Below are 18,724 nucleotides of genomic sequence, written 5' to 3' on the forward strand. Positions count from 1 at the left end.
TATTTCTTATCAAGCATTTTTTTGCCTCCTCTTTGTTTCTCCTTCCCATTCCTTCCCATACTCCCTCCCACCCCCACCCGATTTATTTATTTTTTTAATTCACATCTTTTTTGGTCTTTTTTTTTGTATCAGTACTGGGGCTTGATCTTCAGGATCTCAGGCTCTCACTTAGTTTTTTCTCTCCTAACTGGCACGCTACCACTTGAGCCAAATCTCCATTTCTGGCTTTTTGCTGGTTAATTGGAAATAAGACTCTCTGGGATTTGTCTACCAGGGCTCTAAACTTGTATCCTATGAATTTAGCATCATGAGCAGCTAGGATTGTAGATGTGAACCATTAGTGTCTAGCTCAAGAAAGCACATCTTTAATGTTTGTTCCTTTCTTTCTTTTGAACACTGAACTGTCAATATTAGCACAAGGTTTAGTTACTATCTCAAAGACATCTTTTGCTATTATTAAAATTAGATGAGGTTTCAGTCACCTTTGTTAAATGATCTAAAATGATCAAAAAATGATTGCCTGGCCTGTTTGATAGAGATCACTTTTTAAAATCCCCTTGTAAGAAATGCTTTCCATTTCCTAGTGGTTAGTTTTAGGATTGCAAGTTTGAATGTAACTGAGTCAGAAGCCAGCCCTTTGGCTTGACTATTCAACTAGAGAGGCAGGGTTGATGGTTAATGACAACAAGCATTCAGGTGGGGGTGGGTGGCTGTGTTCCTGTGTGTGGAGGTCTCAGACATATTAGACATGTTTCCATATTTTTTGTGTCCCTGAAAACTTCCTTGTTGGGAAACTGTGCTGCTTTATGGCTCCATTAATGAATTAGCAGTTAATGTCCAGAAAAGGAAAAGGTGGAAAGGTAGTTTAGATGTAATCAGGTGACTCTTGGTGGATACATGAGGATTTTTTTTTGGGGGGTGCTAATATCTGGACTTGAACTCAGGGCCTTGCTCATGGCTCTCACTCTACCACTTGAGCCATGCCTCCAGTCTAGTATTTTGTTGTTTATTTTGGAGATAGTGTCTCCAAGTCCAACTGGCTTGGAACTATGATCCTTCAAGTATCAGACTCTCCAATAGCTAGGATTATAAGCAGGAGCCATAGGCACCTTGCTTCTGATAATTATTTTTTAAAAGACATTCCCAGTGGACGCTGGTGGTCACACCTGTAATGTTAGCTAATTAGAAGACTGAGATCTGAGAATCACAGTTTGAAGCCAACCTGGGCAGGAAAGTCTGTGAGACTCTTGTCTACACTTAATGACCAGAGAAGCTGAAAGTAGTGCTGTGGCTCAAGTGGTAGAAAGCTGGCCTTGAGCAAAGGAAGCTCAGAGACAGTGCCCATGTCCTGAATTCAAACCTAAAGATTTGTGCATGTGCGTGTGTACGTATGTGTGTGCTCACATGCATGCACGTGTACACACAAATACACACACACAATGTATTTAAGTTCAGTGCTAGAAACCTCTATTCTCTTCTAGTGATGGTTTAAGGATAGTTTGATTTAGTCACTTGTTTCTATTCCAATTAAAAGCAAACAACATTGAGGATCTTTTGAAGTACACAGAATCTCCCACTGTTACTTACTGGGTATGTTACTTGATGTTTTTGAGCTGTAAAATTAAGAAGAATACTTGTAGAGTACTAGCAATTAGATGCATTTAGCCCAAGCTCAAAAATTTTTATTTTTCAGCTCTCCTGCAAATCGTTGTGTAGTGAATTTATGTGGGAGGGCAACTAGATATAAATGGAAAGAGAGTTATACAATTAAGCCGGGCTCTAGTGGCTCATGCCTGTAGTACTAGCTACTCAGGAAGCTGAGAACTAAGGATCGAGGTTCAGAGTCAACTCAGGCAGAAAAAGTCTCTGAGACTCTTATCTCCAATGAACTAGCAAAAAGCCACAAGTAGAGGTGTGGCTCAAGTGGTAGCACACCAGTATTGAGCAAATAAACTAAGGGACATTGCCAGGGCCCTGAGTTCAAGCCCTAGTACCAGCACACATGCACAAAGAAGTATATAATTGAATTCTACTTTGTGGGAAAAAGTCTGGAGAAATGGAACTTAGCCATTTCTAAGATTACCAAAAGGTAGCAATCAAAATGAAAAGTTTGTATGAAAATGGAAGTTTGGATTTATGTTCAGTTGGAAGACATGGTTTTTATAACAGACCAGTGATTACTTTTTATTTTATTTTAAAAAATTCTTACAGTGACAGAAAAAGAATGTCTGTAATTGTTCGAACTCCATCAGGACAACTGCGGCTCTATTGTAAAGGCGCTGTAAGTACCTGTGATGTCTGTCCTGTAGCAGATAGCTCTCAGCAGTTTGTCAGTATGTCACTTTGCTTTAGTGCTTTTGTCATTATACCCTGATTGTTGCCTGAAGTTGAGAAGCTTTTTCAGCAGGCCAATTGTAAAGCTAACTGTGGATAGCTGGCACAGGGCAGCATGTAAAGATGGAAAATCTGCCTTTAGCCAGTAGTTGGTTTCAGAAATGGAAGTTTGATTTGCCATACAAAATCTTTGGTGCCATACAAAATCTTTACAACTATGGTATTCAGTCTCTGGAAAGGTAAAATAATTTGTGCTATCTGTGATAATGTTCTTTACTCTGATAGATGTTTTCTAATAGCTATTCCTTCCTTCCTTCCTTCCTTCCTTCCTTCCTTCCTTCCTTCCTTCCTTCCTTCCTTCCTTCCTTCCTTCCTTCCTCCCTCCCTCCCTCCCTCCCTCCCTCTCTCTCTCTCTCTCTCTCTCTCTCTCTCTCTCTCTCTCTCTCTCTCTCTCTCTCTTTCTTTTTTCCTTTCTTCCCCCCCTCTTCTTTTGCAGGTGCTAGGGCTTGAACTCAGGGCCTGAGCTTTTACACTCAGGGCTGATACTCTACCACTTGAGCCACAGCTCCACTTCTAGCTTGTATAAGAGTCTCATGGACTTCCACCTGTGCTAACTTCCAACTCTGATCCTCAGATCTCAGCCTCCTGTGTAGCTAGGATTACAGGCATGAGCCATCAGGGCCCAGCTACCTGTTCTTAATTATAGTTGGTTTGTAGGTATGAGAGAGAACATGCATGGCTGCTTTATTTGATCAGTTTCCCAGATCAGGCTTTTTGTTCTGTGTCCCTTTTTATAACTAAACCCAAAAATGTTCTCTTTAAGGAAATATATCATTGCTTATGAACTATACTTGTAAAACAATATCCTGTTAAATGGTAGTCTTATCAGTAGAGGGAAATTATTGCTAAACTATTTCATGAGACTATGTCAAGAAAATGCTTATAAGCTAGGAGCTGCGATCATGCCTGTCATTCTAGCTACTCAGGAAGGTGAGATCTGAAGACCAAGGTTCAAATCCAGCCCAGGCAGACAAATTTGCGAGACTGTTATCTCCAGTTAGCTAGCAGAAAGCTGTAGGTGTGGCTCAAGTTGTAGGGTGCCAGGATTGAGTAAAAAAGTCAAGCAAGAGCATAAGGCCCTGAGTTTCAGCCCCAATATGGGAACAGATGAAAAAAGTGTCCCCAAACCAAGCCATTGATGTGACATCAGCAGGAAATTCTACAACTAACCTCATATGATGAATTACAATCAAAATGTAGACACAGTAAAAATATATCTAAATTTACCTTGGGCTGTGGTTATAAGGTGCTTATGAAATATAGGTGAGTTTTGTGTTTAGACTTGAGCCTCATCCCTGAGAAGTATCATATATGTAAATATCCTAAAATATGAAGAAAAAGCTAAATCTGAAACATTGTCATCCTAAGCATTTCAGATAGTGATATACAGCCCATATACCCATCCAGAGGTGAATCTTGGAAATATACACAAGCACAGGCATTATTGTGCCCTTGACTATTCTTCTGGTCCCCAGAGTCCTTCCCAATTTGTTTTTACTTGACTTTTAAGATACATACCAGAAAAGGTTTTGTTGAACATGTCCATACTCAATTTTATTGCTCAAGAGCAGGCCTGAGCCCAGCCAAGAACTCTGTTCTTAGTTGCCCAGTCAAGTATTTTCATGTACATTAGATAAACATCTACAAAACAAAACCATGTTTAGTATGCCAAATGGGAGACGTGCTCAAGGGTTGGCCAGTATGAAACACTTCATGGGAAATGTTTCCCTGTTTTATAGGACAACGTCATTTTTGAAAGACTTTCAAAAGACTCAAAGTACATGGAGGAAACATTGTGCCATCTGGAGTATTTTGCCACAGAAGGTGAGTCTCGGACATGGTATTTTTTTTTTTTTTTTTTGGTCCAGTGGTGGGGCCTGAACTCTGGGCCTGGGCGCTATCCCTCACCTCTTCAGCTCAAGGCTAGCACTCTATCACCTGAACCACAGTGCCACTTCCGGCTTTTTTCTTTTTGCTTATGTGGTGCTGAGGAATCGAACCCAGGGCCTCATGCGTGCAAGGCAAGCGCTCTACCACTGAGCCACCTTTCCAGCCCCTCAGACATGCTATTTTTAACCCTTAAGTCAAATGTTTGTGAGTACTTCATGGGCAGGCAGTCATGTTCTGAAAAGATATGTCCTTTTTAAAATTAAGTTTTCAAATTATCTTTAAGTAGTTGTACAAAGAGCTTTCAATTTAATATGCCAGTTTATTAGTACAGTGCATTGTGATCAATGTCACCCCTTTCATCATTCTCCCCCATCTCTCCCAACCCTACCCAGCCCCTCAAGTTACCTGCTTCCACATTCACATATGTACAGTGAATATTCTGGCTGTACACACTCATTCTCCCTCTCTCCTTTCATCTGCCCTTCCACCCTTTGACTCCCCTACCTCCTGAAAACATGTTTCAGTTTCCTGGTATACTTTTGTTGTTTGAAGGAGTTGTACCATTGTAATCCTCCCTGTCAATAGCATACTTTAGGCAATATATTTATGTTTATATATATGCATATGACTCTGTATAGTTTATATTTATAATTTATAAATGTAAGAGAATATATATAAATATAAGAGAAAACAAATTGTTTAAATAGGGATACAGGTGGACCCAGAGATATCGAAAAACGAACTTTACAACTTTCGTCGGAGGTGGGGTGGGTTGGGGGGGAGGGGGTGCGTGGAGGGGAGGATGGGAAGGGATGGGAAGGGGAAACAAAGGAGGAGGCAACAGTGCTTGATAAGAAATGTACTCATTATCTTGCCCATGTAATTGTAACCCCTCTGTACAGTATTTTCACAATAAAAAAAAATACTACTCAGCTACAAACACCAAAAAAAAAAAAGAGAAAACATGCACCTTTTTTCTCAAGGAGCTTGATTTTTTTTTTCACTCAGATATGTCCTTTTTGTGCAATATTTGGCTTATTTCACAGAAACAGATTTTCCAAGTAGCCTCTTCATCCCTGCTCATCTATTTCTGTGCCTATGGCAATGAGAAAGTAGGCAGCAAAGTTCCAATCTGTATATAACCTGATCACAGAAGGGTACTCACAATACCAAAAACCATCCTGCAGTCAGTCTCATTCTGGGAAAATTCAGGTGATTACTGACACCCACTCCTGCCCCGCTCCCCCATCAGTCCAAGGGCTTAAACTCAGCCAGCTTATTTTGCATGAGTCTAGTGCTCTATCACTTGAACCACAACTTTACTTCTGGCTTTTTCTTTTTTGAAGGCTTATTGGAGATTAGAATCTCAAGGACTTTCCTGTCCTGGCTAGCTTTGAACCGTGATCCTCAGATCTCAGCCTCCTAAGTAGCAAGGATTACAGATGTGAACCACCAGTGCCCAGTTTCCCCGACTCTCTTATTCTCCTATGACATTGGCTTCTCCATGACTTCAGGAGGGAATAAGTCACTGGGCCTACATTGAACAGGAGAGGAGCTCTTAGGATGTCTTCAGTCAACAATGACATCCAGTTTCTCTGCTGGTGATGGTATTGATAGCAGGAGCCAGGCTTAACTGCAGATTGTGCTTTGTCACCATGGTGTGTTCCTATGGCTACACAAGCACGCATATGTGAGATGTGTGTTACACACACACACACAGAGCCCTACACACTTGATCAGGCACAGCTGCCTGAAAACCCACTCTTTCATGAGAAAGCACAATTGGGCTTTTAGTGTCAGTTTCCAAGCATACTTCTTTCCCTTCTTCCTCTATTTGCTGATTCCTGCCTACTGTGCAGGTACATGTGGATCATGCACAGCTCCTATATCCCTTGGCTATGGAAAATTCATTTTTTTACATAGGCAATTTGTGCAAGAATATAGTAACATTTAAAAATTTCCCTTTGTAGGTATATGACCTTAAAAGTATATGGCTTCTATAATTTCCTTTTTTTTTTTTGAGATATAAAAAGGAGCCACATGATGGGCTAGGAAGCAATGTATTCCTCTTGCCACAATTCACCAGTGGCTGTCTTGCAGGCTTGCGGACTCTTTGTGTGGCCTACGCTGATCTCTCTGAGAATGAGTATGAGGAGTGGCTGAAAGTCTACCAGGAAGCCAGCATCATACTGAAAGACAGAGCTCAGCGCTTGGAAGAGTGTTATGAGATCATTGAGAAGGTAAGCACACCCAGAATAGTATCTTTTGTGCCCAGTGAAGGACTTAAGCTTCTACCTGCTCAACAAAGTCTTTCAACAGAAATTCTGTTGTCCTATAATGAACACTTTTATTGTAAATGTTATAATGTTAACTCATTTCTTTGCTTTATTGAATCTATCTATCTATCTATCTATCCATCTATCTATCTATCTATTATCTATCATCTATCTATCTTTTTTTGTCGGTGCTGAGGCTTGAACTTAGAGCCTTTCTTTCTCACTTGGCTTTTTTGCTTGGATTTTTGGTTCAAGGCATGATTACTTGAGCCACAGCTCCACTTCCTGATATTTTCTGGTTAATAGGAGATAAGAGTGTCAAGAACTTTCCCGCCCAGGCTGTTTGGAATCCTGATCCTCAGATCTCAGCCTCCAGAGTAGTTAGAATGTAGTTAGTAGTAGTAGTTAGTAGTAGTTAGACATGAGCCACCAGCTCTCCCCTAGCTATTTCTTTACTTTGTTTACATGTGTTGTCTGAAAAGTGTAGCTACACTCAGCTTAGTATTAATGATATTGTAATAAATATTAGTCAAAAACTGCATTGATGGCTTTCTGGCTTTTGGAAGATTAACCTTAATGAGCTTGCCCTATTGAGTTCTTTGAGCAATCAGAGTGTTAGGCTGGTTAGGAATTCTCACACTTATTTATGTTTTACTGTTGATATTCCTTATTTCATAGTTTGATTTTGTTTTGTTTGTTTTTTAGTTTATCCCAGGCACTAGGTAGTTTTATACTATATGATCCCTTTGAATGTGGAAGCTAGATTTCAACTTTTTTAGTTCATATAAACAATCAATGGATTATTGATTTTCCAGTTTCTATAACTTTGAACCATTGCTTGCTTTTTGTTTGCTTTTACTTGTTAGTTCTCAAGTTTTATTTTATTATTTTTTTTGTAATAGTTCTTGGGCTTGAACTTAGGCTCGTCTTCTCTCTTGTTTCTTTTCTTTTTTCTCTCAAGGCTAGCACTCTAAAACCTGAGCCACACATCTAGTTCCAGCTTTTAGAGATGAGCCCCTTGAATTTATCTGCCTGGGCTGGCTTTGGACCATGATCCTTAAATCTCAGCCTTCTATGATTACAGGCATGTGCCACTGGGGCCTGGTCATACTAAGTTTTTACTTGAGTTTTGTGTTTAATCATTTTAATGGAAGCAAGGTAGAGGTAGAACTAAATCCAGGCATTTATTTGCCCTGCTTTACTATAGAAAAAAATAAAAGGTGTTGTGTTGCCTTTATCAAATTTTACTTAAACAGTCAAGGTTCTAGAACATGACAACGTTACTGGAAGAAGGTGTTTCTTATAATTACACCATATAGAGAGCCTATGTTTATAGCCAAATAAAAGGAATTGACATATAGAAAAAACCTGATTGGTTACAATTAGCATTTTCCTTATATGGACAAGTTTCAGTCCCTGATTGGCAGGAGGTTCAACTCCTCTGATTGGCTAACATTATTTGGATATATTGTTAGGCTAAATAAGTTTGTTCGCACAGCAAGTTAGGTTATAATTCACATGTATGGAGTCTACTTTGTGCCACATTTTATCAGCCAAGTATAAAAACAAGATCAGGCCAAACATAAAATGGAAATATCGCAAACTCTGTTTAGCATCTGAAAAATTGTTTAAATAGTTGTTCTAACTATGTGGTGCCTAGCTTATATATGGTGGATACATATGAGGTGGTTGAATTTTGCTGGTAACTACAGTGTTGTGTAAAGACTCAGTAGAGGCTGGTAAGTGGTGGGGCAGACTGGTCTACATAGTTTGTCTGGGATCTGCTAGACCAATAGCCAAAGCCTGAAAACCTAGAGGTTCAAGCACATTGACACCCACTCTTATCCTCAAATGGCTGTCCTGTGCATTGAAGAAACTGTAAGGGCAGCAGTTTGTAAGGCCTTAGCCTTCAGATACTTCTGTGTTTTCTTCTCTAGCCATTTAATGGCACTTAGGATTTACCCAGAGCCTCAGTGCATGCTGAACTAATGCTCTGTGTCACTGTGTTGCATCTCTACCCCTCCAGCTTTCAATCCTGAGCATCACAAGTCTCTTATACCTATACTTACAGACAAATGTGGCACCTAGATTTGATAGTTTTCATAGGCTGAGTATTGTGATAGCTTATCCATTAGTGGAACAAGAGGGGTGGGGTCAAGCATTATTAATGCCAGGATAATCTACTTATGTTCTCTGCTGCTTGGATGATATCTACCTTTACTGCCCAAGAACTGAGAAATGAATGATGAGTGTTGGTTGCCTCTGTGTATGTGTATGTGTGTGTGTGTGTGTGTGTGTGTGTGTGTATGTGTGTGTGTGTGAGTGTGTGTATGTGTGCATGCGTGCCCATGTGTGTGCACGAAGTAGTTCCAACATGGTGAATGCTTGGGCAATGCCACATACCTAGATATTATGAATCATCTACGACATGGGTTTAGTGTAGAAGAGTAAGGATAAATGACTGAGAGCATTTCAATTGCCTGGGTCAGAGTTGTTATTAATGCTGATCTTAGGTCTGAACTAGTCTTTAATAGAAGCTACTTTTCATTCTAGAATTTACTATTACTTGGAGCTACAGCCATAGAAGATCGCCTTCAGGCCGGCGTTCCAGAAACCATTGCTACATTGCTGAAAGCAGAAATTAAAATATGGGTATTGACAGGAGACAAACAAGAAACTGCAATTAATATAGGTAATCATTTTTATTTATTTTTATTTATTTTTAATTTTTATTGCTATTATAAAGGTGATGTGCCGGGCGCTGGTGGCTCGCGCCTGTAATCCTAGCTACTCAGGAGGCTGAGATCTGAGGATCACGGTTCAAAGCCAGCCCGGGCAGGAGAGACCATGAGACTCCTATCTCCAATAAAAACCAACAGAAAATTGGAAGTGGCGCTGTAGCTCAAGTGGTAGAGCGCTCGCCTTGAGCTGAAGAGCTGAGGGACAGTGCCCAGGCCCAGAGTTCAAGCCCCATGACCGACAAAAAAAAAAAAAAAAAGGTGATGCATGTAGGGGTTACAGGTAAACAGTAAACAGTACTTTTTTTTTGGACAATGTCACCCCTTCTCTCATGCTCTCCTGGTTTTCCCTCCTATCTCCATCCATAAGTTGTATAGTTCATTTTCAACATAGTGTCTAGTGAGTGCTTCTGCTGCAGTTGTTTACCTTTTGTCCTTCCATTTCTGTGCCTCCCCTTACTCTCCCAAAGACATATAAATAAGGATGAAAAGAAAACATAAACAACAACAAAGAATAAACCTCTTGTTTCCATTTCCTGAAGTAATTTAAAAAAATTCTGTAATGCTAATTTTGTGTGTGTGTGTTGTGCATGCATGCGCGCACACACGGATACACCAGTACTGGGGCATAAACTCAGGGCCTGGGCACTTGCCTTTAGATTCTTTATTCAGGCGTGACATACTATTATTTTAGCTAGAGCTCCATTTCTGACATTTCAGTGGTTAATTGGAGATTAGAATCTCACAGACTTTCCTTCATAGGCTGGCTTTGAACCATGATCTTCAGATCTCAGCCTCCTGAATAGCTAGGATTACAGCTATGAGCCACTAGCACCTGTCTATTTTTATTTTTTTTTAAGGAAATTAAATTCATCCCAGAAGGCCATGATCATTGGAAAGACAACTGATTCAACAGAGTAGGTTTGAAGAAAGAGATACATTTGATTAGGTTGACAGCATTCTAAAGAAACTACTTTGAACAGAACTGCAGTCACTTGATTTCAGCGTTTCTAGTAATTTTCTCAATACATTAATAAATTGTGTAACACTTTTTTCCCTTCAGTGCTATGGATTGAACGGGGGGGGGGGACTTCTTGCCTGCTAGGCAGTTGCTCTACATCAGACCCCAAAGTTACACAACTTTTTTTTTGGTGGTATTAGTGTTTGAACTCAGGACTTCACCTTCCCAGTCATTTTTGCTTTAGTTATTATTATTATTAATTCATTGCATAGGCTCTTGTGTTTTGCCCAGGCTGGCCTCCTATTCACACTTCCCACATAGCTAGAATGCAGATGTACATCACTACAACCAGTGTATTGCCTGATATAAGAGTCTTGCTAGCTCTAAGTAAAGTTTCTTTGAAGAAAGCAATAAGAAATCTAAATTTTCAACTTTTGAATTCTATATGCTATCTAAAAAAAGATTATTTTGTGCATGTTCCTGAGAAGGCATAGTAAGATAGTTTTGGCACCAAAAGCAGTTACATTCATTAGGATTTCTTCCTCTCCTCTCCTCTCCTCTCCTCTCCTCTCCTCTCCTCTCCTCTCCTCTCCTCTCCTCTCCTCTCCTCTCCCTCTCCTCTCTTCTCCTCTCCCTCTCCCCTCTTCTCCTCTCTCTCTCTCTCCCCTCCTCTCCTCTCCCTCTCCCCTCCTCTCCTCTCCTCTCTTTTCTCTCTCCTCTCCCCTCCCCTCCCCTCCCCTCCCCTCCCCTCCCCTCTCCTCTCCTCTCCTCCCCTCCCCTCCCCTCTCCTCTCCTCTCCTCTCCTCTCCTCTTCTCGGGTTGAATGTAAGGCCTTATGCTTGCTAGGAAAGTGCTCTACCACCTGAACTATACTGCCCCCCTCGCTGTTTTGTTTTTCATATAAGGCCTCAGGCTTTTCTTAGTCTAGCCTTGAACTGTTACCTTCCTGTTTCTGTCTCCCAAGTAATAGGGATTATAGGCATGTGCCACCAGACTTGGCCTTCCACCAAGCATTTCTTAGTAAGTATTCTCAAGATGTTTCTTTGCTCACTTGTTATCTGTGTGTCAGTCACATCAAAATTTCTTCTTTGATGTTATTGAACATGTTGTTAGCAGTTAGGGACTGGTGATCTTTGAAAGGGCTTTGTCTGAACCATTCTTTATTCACTCTCCCTTAGCATTTTTATACCTGTGTCATAGCTCCACTTCTAGCTTTTTGGTAGTTAATTGGAGATAAATGCCTCATGGACTCTTTGAAGCCTGGTATGGCTTCAAACCATGATCCTTAGATCTCAGCCTCCCAAGTAGCTAGAATTACAGGCACAAGACACTGACAGCCAGCTTGAAAGTTAAAAGAATGACTTTTTCTCAGTTGAACTCAGACCCTCACACATACTAGGTAGGCCCTCTACTGCTGAGCTACATCTCTAGCTGAAGAATTTATTTATTAAGTAGTGCACAAAGGGTTACAATGTCATAAGTCAGGTTGGAGAATTTATTTTTTTATGTAATTTTTCTTTCATATCTAGGAAATAAAAATACTTAGTCAAATTAAGTTCCAGGATATTTGTGTGTTTTATAACCTGTGAATTTTGTGCAGATAGACAAATTGTCTTGTTGGGAGAAATTTACTAGTTTGAAACTGGCTTGTTGCCCGGAGCCTGCAGGGCTGGGTTTCAGTTTGTACTAACTTGCTGTATTTTGAGGAGTCGGCACAATTTTCATTTTTAACTTAAAAGTTTGGCATGGACTAGTCTAAAGTGAAATTTCAGATGTGGTCTCTGTGAATCATGTAGTTGTCATTTCCTTATTAGCACTGGATAAGACATCCATTAAGTAGTTGTAGATAGATGTAGAGTTTCAGAGTCTATTTTTTTTCCTAATGAATGTGGAATGAGTGAGAAAAGAATCTCAATGTTCATTTCATCTCAGACTATTTCTGAGTTCTGATTTGGAGTTTCTCAATATACTTAACTTTTATTATCCATCAATGGATACTTTTTCTTTCTGGCTGATAATGGAGCCTGAAGTCAGAGTCTTACACTCTCAGTAGGCTTGCTTATGGCTCAGGTTGTACTCTTCCACTTGCACTGTTTGACTTTGTGCTGGTTAATTGGAGAGGGAGTCTCCTGAACTTTTCTACCTGAACTGACTTCAAATGGTCATTCTCTGGATCTAAGCCTTCTAGGTATCTAGAATTACAAGCATGTGCCCCTAGCATCTAGCTCATTTTATTTTATTATTTAATTTAATTTATTTTCTGTGCCTGTCTGGGACTTGAACTCAAACTCAGGGCCTGGGAGCTGTCTCTTTGCTTCTTCATTCAATGCTGGCCCTGTAACACTTGAGTTATAGCTAAAACTTCTGGCTTTTTTGGAGATAACAGTCTCAAAGACTTTCTTGCCTGGGCTAGCTTCAAACCATGATCCTCATATGTCAGCCTCCTGAATAGCTATGATACAAGTATGACCTACCGTACTTTGTGACTACCAGTAGCTAGTATGAGTTCATTATATATAAGACAGAATTCATAACAGAAATGAAACAGATAAGTTCATATGAATTGTAGTGTAGAGGCTAAATATGCTGTCTGTAATAGTTACTAGTAAACATCAGATATTGTTTTTTTATTGTGAAAATACTGTACAGAGAGGTTACAATTACATGGGCAAGATAATGAGTACATTTCTTATCAAGCATTGTAGCCTCCTCCTTTGTTTCCCCTTCCTATCCCTTCCCATCCTCCCCCCGTCCCCTGCACCAAAGTTGTAAAGTTCGTACGTGTCAGATATTGTGCAAACCCCTTTCACAGCACTATGAGTGCATCCCAAGTAGATGGCCACAGATCCTGTAGATATATACATCCTAAAGATTAAACTAAACAGCAATATTGAGTAACTCGGTCTGGGCCACCTGAGTGTAAGGATGAATTTAAATCTGGCATGTAGTCATACTACATGATACCTTCTTCCCAGAAGGAAGACCAAGGAGAGGTTCACAGATGAGATAGGTAGAAAACTTGAGCCTTCAACAATTTTTTTAAAGTACTGTACACTAGTGGCTCATGCCTATAATCCTGGCTACACAAGAGGATCGATGTTAGAAGCCAGTCCTAGCAAAAAAAAAGTCTGTGAGACTCTTTATCTCTAATTAATCAACAAAATGCTAGAAGTGGAGGTGTAGCTCAAGTGGTAGACTGCCAGCTTTGAGTGAAAAAGCTAAATAAGAGAGCTAGACCCCGAGTTCAAGCCCCATACCAGCATTTAAATAAATAAGTAAACAAATCAAGTCCTGCTTTGAGTAGTATAGGCTCTGTAATACTTTGATTTCTTGAGTGTTGATTATACGCAGGCAGTAGAAAGATGAAAAAATTTTTTGTAGTGTGCTGTTAATTTCATCTGTAGTAAAAAGTGAAATCTCAGGGGTATTTCTCCTAGTCATTTTATGGTCATCTTGTTAAATTGTCAGATTAAAGATCTAGACTTCAATTTATAAGTATGGTTTGACTTTTTCTACCTGGCTCTTTGCCAAGAGTTGATCTCATGTTATCCAAAAACATTAGAAATCAAATGCACAAAACTTGGATTGGCATGATATATTTTACTACATTGGTTAAATCACAGTTAACTAGGTTAAACTTCTGTGGTCTGTGTAGAGCGAATGTTCTGTGTGATAATTCTCTAAGAAAAAAAATCTCATGTCATTTTCCAAATTAAAAAAGTAAGCAAACAAACTAAGTAAGCAAACAAACTAATTTGTTTCTTCTCAGGAGGCTTTCTCTGTGTGTATTTAAGTTCACCCAAGTATCAGTAGTTTTATTTCTTGTCTCCCTATTCTCTTGCCAACCATGGTGACAAAAAACACTTAGGATTTTTCATAATATTGTGGTATAACTTCACTTGTCAAATGGCATTTTGCCTAAATTGCAAAAGCTAAAATAAAGCAGAAAGCTGGGACATAAAAATCAAGAGTTGTGTCCACAGCTGTTGTTCAAATAAAATGCTACCAGCAAATCTTTTTACATTAGTTACAATAATCCTCTACATTGTATGAAGTTGCTGGCAGTCTCTAAGGATGGAGGGTTAAGCCAAACATGGGGTCGATCCCTTTTGTCAGTGAAAGCAAAGTGTTGAGCCTCTCTTCTGGACCTATCAAACAATGTGAGGGAAGGAAGAATATATTTGCAAAATGTTAATAGTAACAAAGAATTGAACATCCATTTATTTTCTGTCCACCACTGTTGTTAAGTTGTTTGAGAATATACACATAATTGTTTCATTTTTTTCTCCCTCCTTTTTAGGAGGTACTTAACAAACATTTGCCATGTGGTATTATTCAGTTGCTTTAGTTTTTAGAAATACACGGTGGTTTTATAAGAGAAATGATCTCATTTCCATGATATAATGATTATTAAACAGCTTGTATGCCATCTCTTTTGATATGGCTTTAAAAGATATTAACTGCATTTTTTAAAAAATTTGTTTTTTTGCTTTAAAGTTTGTCTTCTGAGGTGCTTTACAAAATATTTTTTAAGTGACAATCATGAATGAAAAATATACTGTACATTGCAAAATAAATAAAAATATTACTTGTTCCATATTCCTTCCTCTCCTTCAGCCCAACAAAGTTTTTTATTTTGGACTGGTAGTGGGCTTTGAATTCAGGCCCTCACACTCCTCCAAGGCTCTTTCATTCAAGGCTGGCACTCTACTACTTGAGCCACAGCTCCACTTCTGACTTTTTTGACTGGCTTCAAACCATGATCCTCAGATCTCAGCCTCTTGAGTAGCTAAGGTTACAGGTATGAGTACAGGCAATTGGCTCACAAAGGTTCTTCTTGATCTTAATTTCTTCCCGTTTTAACTTCTGTTTTATACTTGTGGTTGGATTTTCCTAAGGATGAAAGTAGAATCTGCTGGGTAGAAAAGTCCCTTAGTTAAATGCCTGTCTCCTTTTTGTTTTTAAGTTCAATCTAGCGTCACCAAGAATGCCTTTTGTGGATGTTCCATGATGGAAACCCAGGCTGTTCCTTCTGGCTTTAGGAACAGAGTTGGCCCTTCTTTGAGATTGTATGCACATTATTTAAAGATTGAACTTTTGCCTACCGAATGACTTGTTTTTTGTTTTTTTATTTTTAAATTTATTGTAAACTTGTTTTATTTAATTGTTGATATATTATCTTCAGTTGTTAAGAAAAATACAGGTAGCAGGGGCCCATTTCCAAGGTAGATTTATTCCTTGTTCCTTCTCAATGACAGAAAATGGAGATGAGGCAGGTAAAAGGTACCTATTAATGCCAACCCTTCTCCAGGGAACTGAAAGGATGTGGAGTCATTTGAAAGAAAGACTAGTACTTGGCAAGACACCATGGGTCTTGGGTTGCTTGAGTTGCCTGCTCCCCCACTAAACCTGTGGATTTGAGAGAGGAGAAGTCAGGAGGCTCTTGTCGTGGTCTGTGAGAGGTCCTTGGATAAAAAAGAACTTTATAGAAGTACGTTGCCTTCCAAGGAAGAGAAGAAGCAATTTCTCTTTACTTTGATTTAAAAATGCAATTGAAAATTTTGATACTAATCAGGAGGTTGAACTCAGGGCCTGAGTACTATCCCTTAGTATTTTTGCTCAAAGCTGGTACACTACCATTTAAACCACAGCTCACTTTCCAGCTCTTTCCTGGTTAATTGCAGATTAGAATCTCACACTTTCCTGCCCTGGCTAGCTTTGAATCCTGATCCTCAGATTTCAACCTTCTGAGTAGCTAGGATTACAGGCAAGAGCATATAACCCACTTTTTAAATAAAGGAAATGCAGGATCTGGCAATTGCAATAGGCATGTTTATGCTGGTAAGAACAACACTCAATTTCCTTTGTCTTCCTAAAGTGTTTGATGTTATTTTAGATAATCTAAGGCTCATTTTAATGTTACACAAGGATTATGAGGTTAAAGAAAAATCCACAGAAAATTGACAAGTATTTGTTTTAGCCTTTACTTATAAAGACTTTCTCAACCAGATCTATTTACACTGCCTACAAGAATCAAAATCAACTTAGGCTCACATTTTCTTCACTTTTTCCCTTTTCCTCAGTATGAATGGAAATAGGCAGACCTAAGAAGGGAGGCTGAATTTGATCAGCTATCGAAGACTTAGGAATTCATGTGTTGTCCCTTCTCCATTTAGGATATTCCTGCCGATTGGTATCACAGAATATGGCTCTTATCCTACTGAAGGAGGATTCCTTGGATGTAAGTAGCTTTTCAAAAGTTGTATCTGATATAGTTTTATTAAATGTGTGGCTTGTTTCCACCATGACTGACAGTTTGCTTTTATTTGTGAAAAGCAATTATAAAACTACTGTGTTTAGTTTACTTATGTGTATGAGCAGATGTTTTATCCATAAAACATCAAAATATTCTAAGTTGAGAATATTGTCTTCTTCACTTAGAATTGTGCATTTGAAATGGGTTTGATTTGGTTTGAAATTTGGTTTGATTTTAATGGTCACTTATGAAATATTTACCTGAACTAATGGAACCAATTATGAAATGACTTCTAAGAAGTGGTGACTTCATTGTAGGTTACTAGAGTGTTTTCTTTCTAGTAGAAACTTCAACATCAAGCTAATGCTCAAGTGTATGTAGTTATTTAAATTTATGTAGTCATAGAGCTGGGCATGGGTGGTTAATGCCTAATAGCTACTTAGGAGGTTGAGATATAAGGATTGCTGTTTCCTGCCCAGGCAAGAAAGCCCATGAGACTCATATCCAATTAGCCATCAAAAAGCCAGAATTGGAGCTATGGCTCAAGTGGTAGAGCACCAGCTTTGAGCCAAAAAGCTAAGAGAAGGTCGGGACACCGAGTTCAAGCCCCAATACTGACCCATTGCAACAATGAGAAGTACAAGTTGTTATGTCAAAAACGAACTTTACAACTTTGGTGGTGGGGGGGGCGGGGAGGATTGGGTGGGGGAGGCGAGGGGAGGATGGGAAGGGATGGGAAGGGGAAACAAAGGAGGAGGCTACAATGCTTGCTAAGAAATGTACTCATTATCTTGTCCATGTAATTGTAACCCCTCTGTACAGTATTTTCACAATAAAAAATAAATAAAAATTAAAAAAATAAATTAAATTATGTGGTAATAGGATACATATGCACTTAATTTCCCAACACCAGATACCACTAGTTCACTGAAAATTGAACAACATGGTTCTCTAAGTACTTTATAGACAATTTTCTACTCCATCTTAGCATAAAACCACTGAAGATACTGGGCTGGGTAAACAATGATCTGTGAAGTTGTTTGATATGAAAATATGAGCTAACTATGAGATTTCATTTGTTAAGATTTCTAACAGGACCAAGTCCAGTGGCTCACACTTGTAGTTCTAGAAACTCAGAAGATCTGAAGATTATGGTTCAAAGCCAGCCTGGGCTTTGAACCTATAATTCTACCTTCTCCGGATTTCTGAAGATTGCTGTGAAGATTGTGATTCAAATCCAGCTCAGGCAGGAAAGTTCTTGAAACTCTTATCTCCAGTTAGCTGCCCAAAAGCTGGAAGTGGAGTTGTGGCTCAAGTGGTAAAATGCTAGACTTGAGTGAAAAAGCTCAAGGATAGCACCTAGGCAGGCCCTGAGTTCAAGCATCAGGATCAGCATAAACAAAACAAAACAAAAACAAAGAATTCTAACAAATTTCTATCACTTACCTGTAGCCACCATTCTATTCAGATTATTTAATGCTAGTGCTAAAAGTTGATGGAAGCGTTTGTTATGCTTTTCAAGGGAGGAAAGAAGTATTTACAGAAGTTTCTATTTGTGCAAATTGGGGAGGTGTCTACTGTGAAGACCAAGATGCTTTCTACCCTTTCACCATCCCCAAGAATAGGAGGCAAGAACACAGTTCATAGTTCTGTGTGTTTCCAAGGCACTGCTGGCAAGATACCCCTCTTGATATGAGAGCTTCAGGGTTCAGCTCACGTGGCTGTTATCCTTGTTTGCATTGTTGTCTGTGTGCTACCTTTTGTAGGACATAACATATCTGAGAAAATCATATATAACCCCTGAGATAATCATATAAAGAAAAGGCTTATTTTGGCACACAGTTTAGAAGTTACATTCTATGATTGGTTGGCTCCATTATTTTGGGCCTGTATGGAGGCAGCTCATCATGGCGGGAATGTACAGTGATGAATAACCACTTGCTTCAAGGTTAGGAGACAAAAAGAAACAAGCAAACAAATTATCAAGGAAATAATTAAAAAGATAAAAAGGAAGAGGCAGAGACTAGGGTCCCCAGACTTCTGCAGGGGAGTGTCCTCAAAGACCTCTCATTAGGTTCTACCTCTCAATGGTTCTACTACCTGTCAATAATGCCACTCTGAGAACCAAGTCTTTAACAGATGGGTTTTTGAGCATCATTCAACATTCAAACTATAGAAACCTATGGAGAAGATATTTGCTAGCTATAGC

The 18,724-nt window shown here is 39.2% G+C and overlaps 1 protein-coding gene across 1 annotated transcript in view; it reads left to right on the plus strand.

Annotated features, from left to right (window-relative positions):
- The window catches only part of LOC122112870 (phospholipid-transporting ATPase IB), a 421,079-nt gene that overhangs the window by 75,390 nt on the left and 326,965 nt on the right, over positions 1–18,724 (plus strand). The window contains exons 19-23 of the mRNA XM_042685833.1: positions 2,212–2,281; positions 4,134–4,218; positions 6,385–6,524; positions 9,114–9,252; positions 16,436–16,500. Of these exons, the coding sequence (XP_042541767.1) occupies positions 2,212–2,281; positions 4,134–4,218; positions 6,385–6,524; positions 9,114–9,252; positions 16,436–16,500 (499 nt within the window). The remainder of the gene's footprint in view (positions 1–2,211; positions 2,282–4,133; positions 4,219–6,384; positions 6,525–9,113; positions 9,253–16,435; positions 16,501–18,724) is intronic.

Source organism: Dipodomys spectabilis, unplaced genomic scaffold (assembly GCF_019054845.1).
Source record: "Dipodomys spectabilis isolate Male_0828 unplaced genomic scaffold, ASM1905484v1 ptg000095l, whole genome shotgun sequence".
NCBI lineage: Eukaryota > Metazoa > Chordata > Mammalia > Rodentia > Heteromyidae > Dipodomys > Dipodomys spectabilis.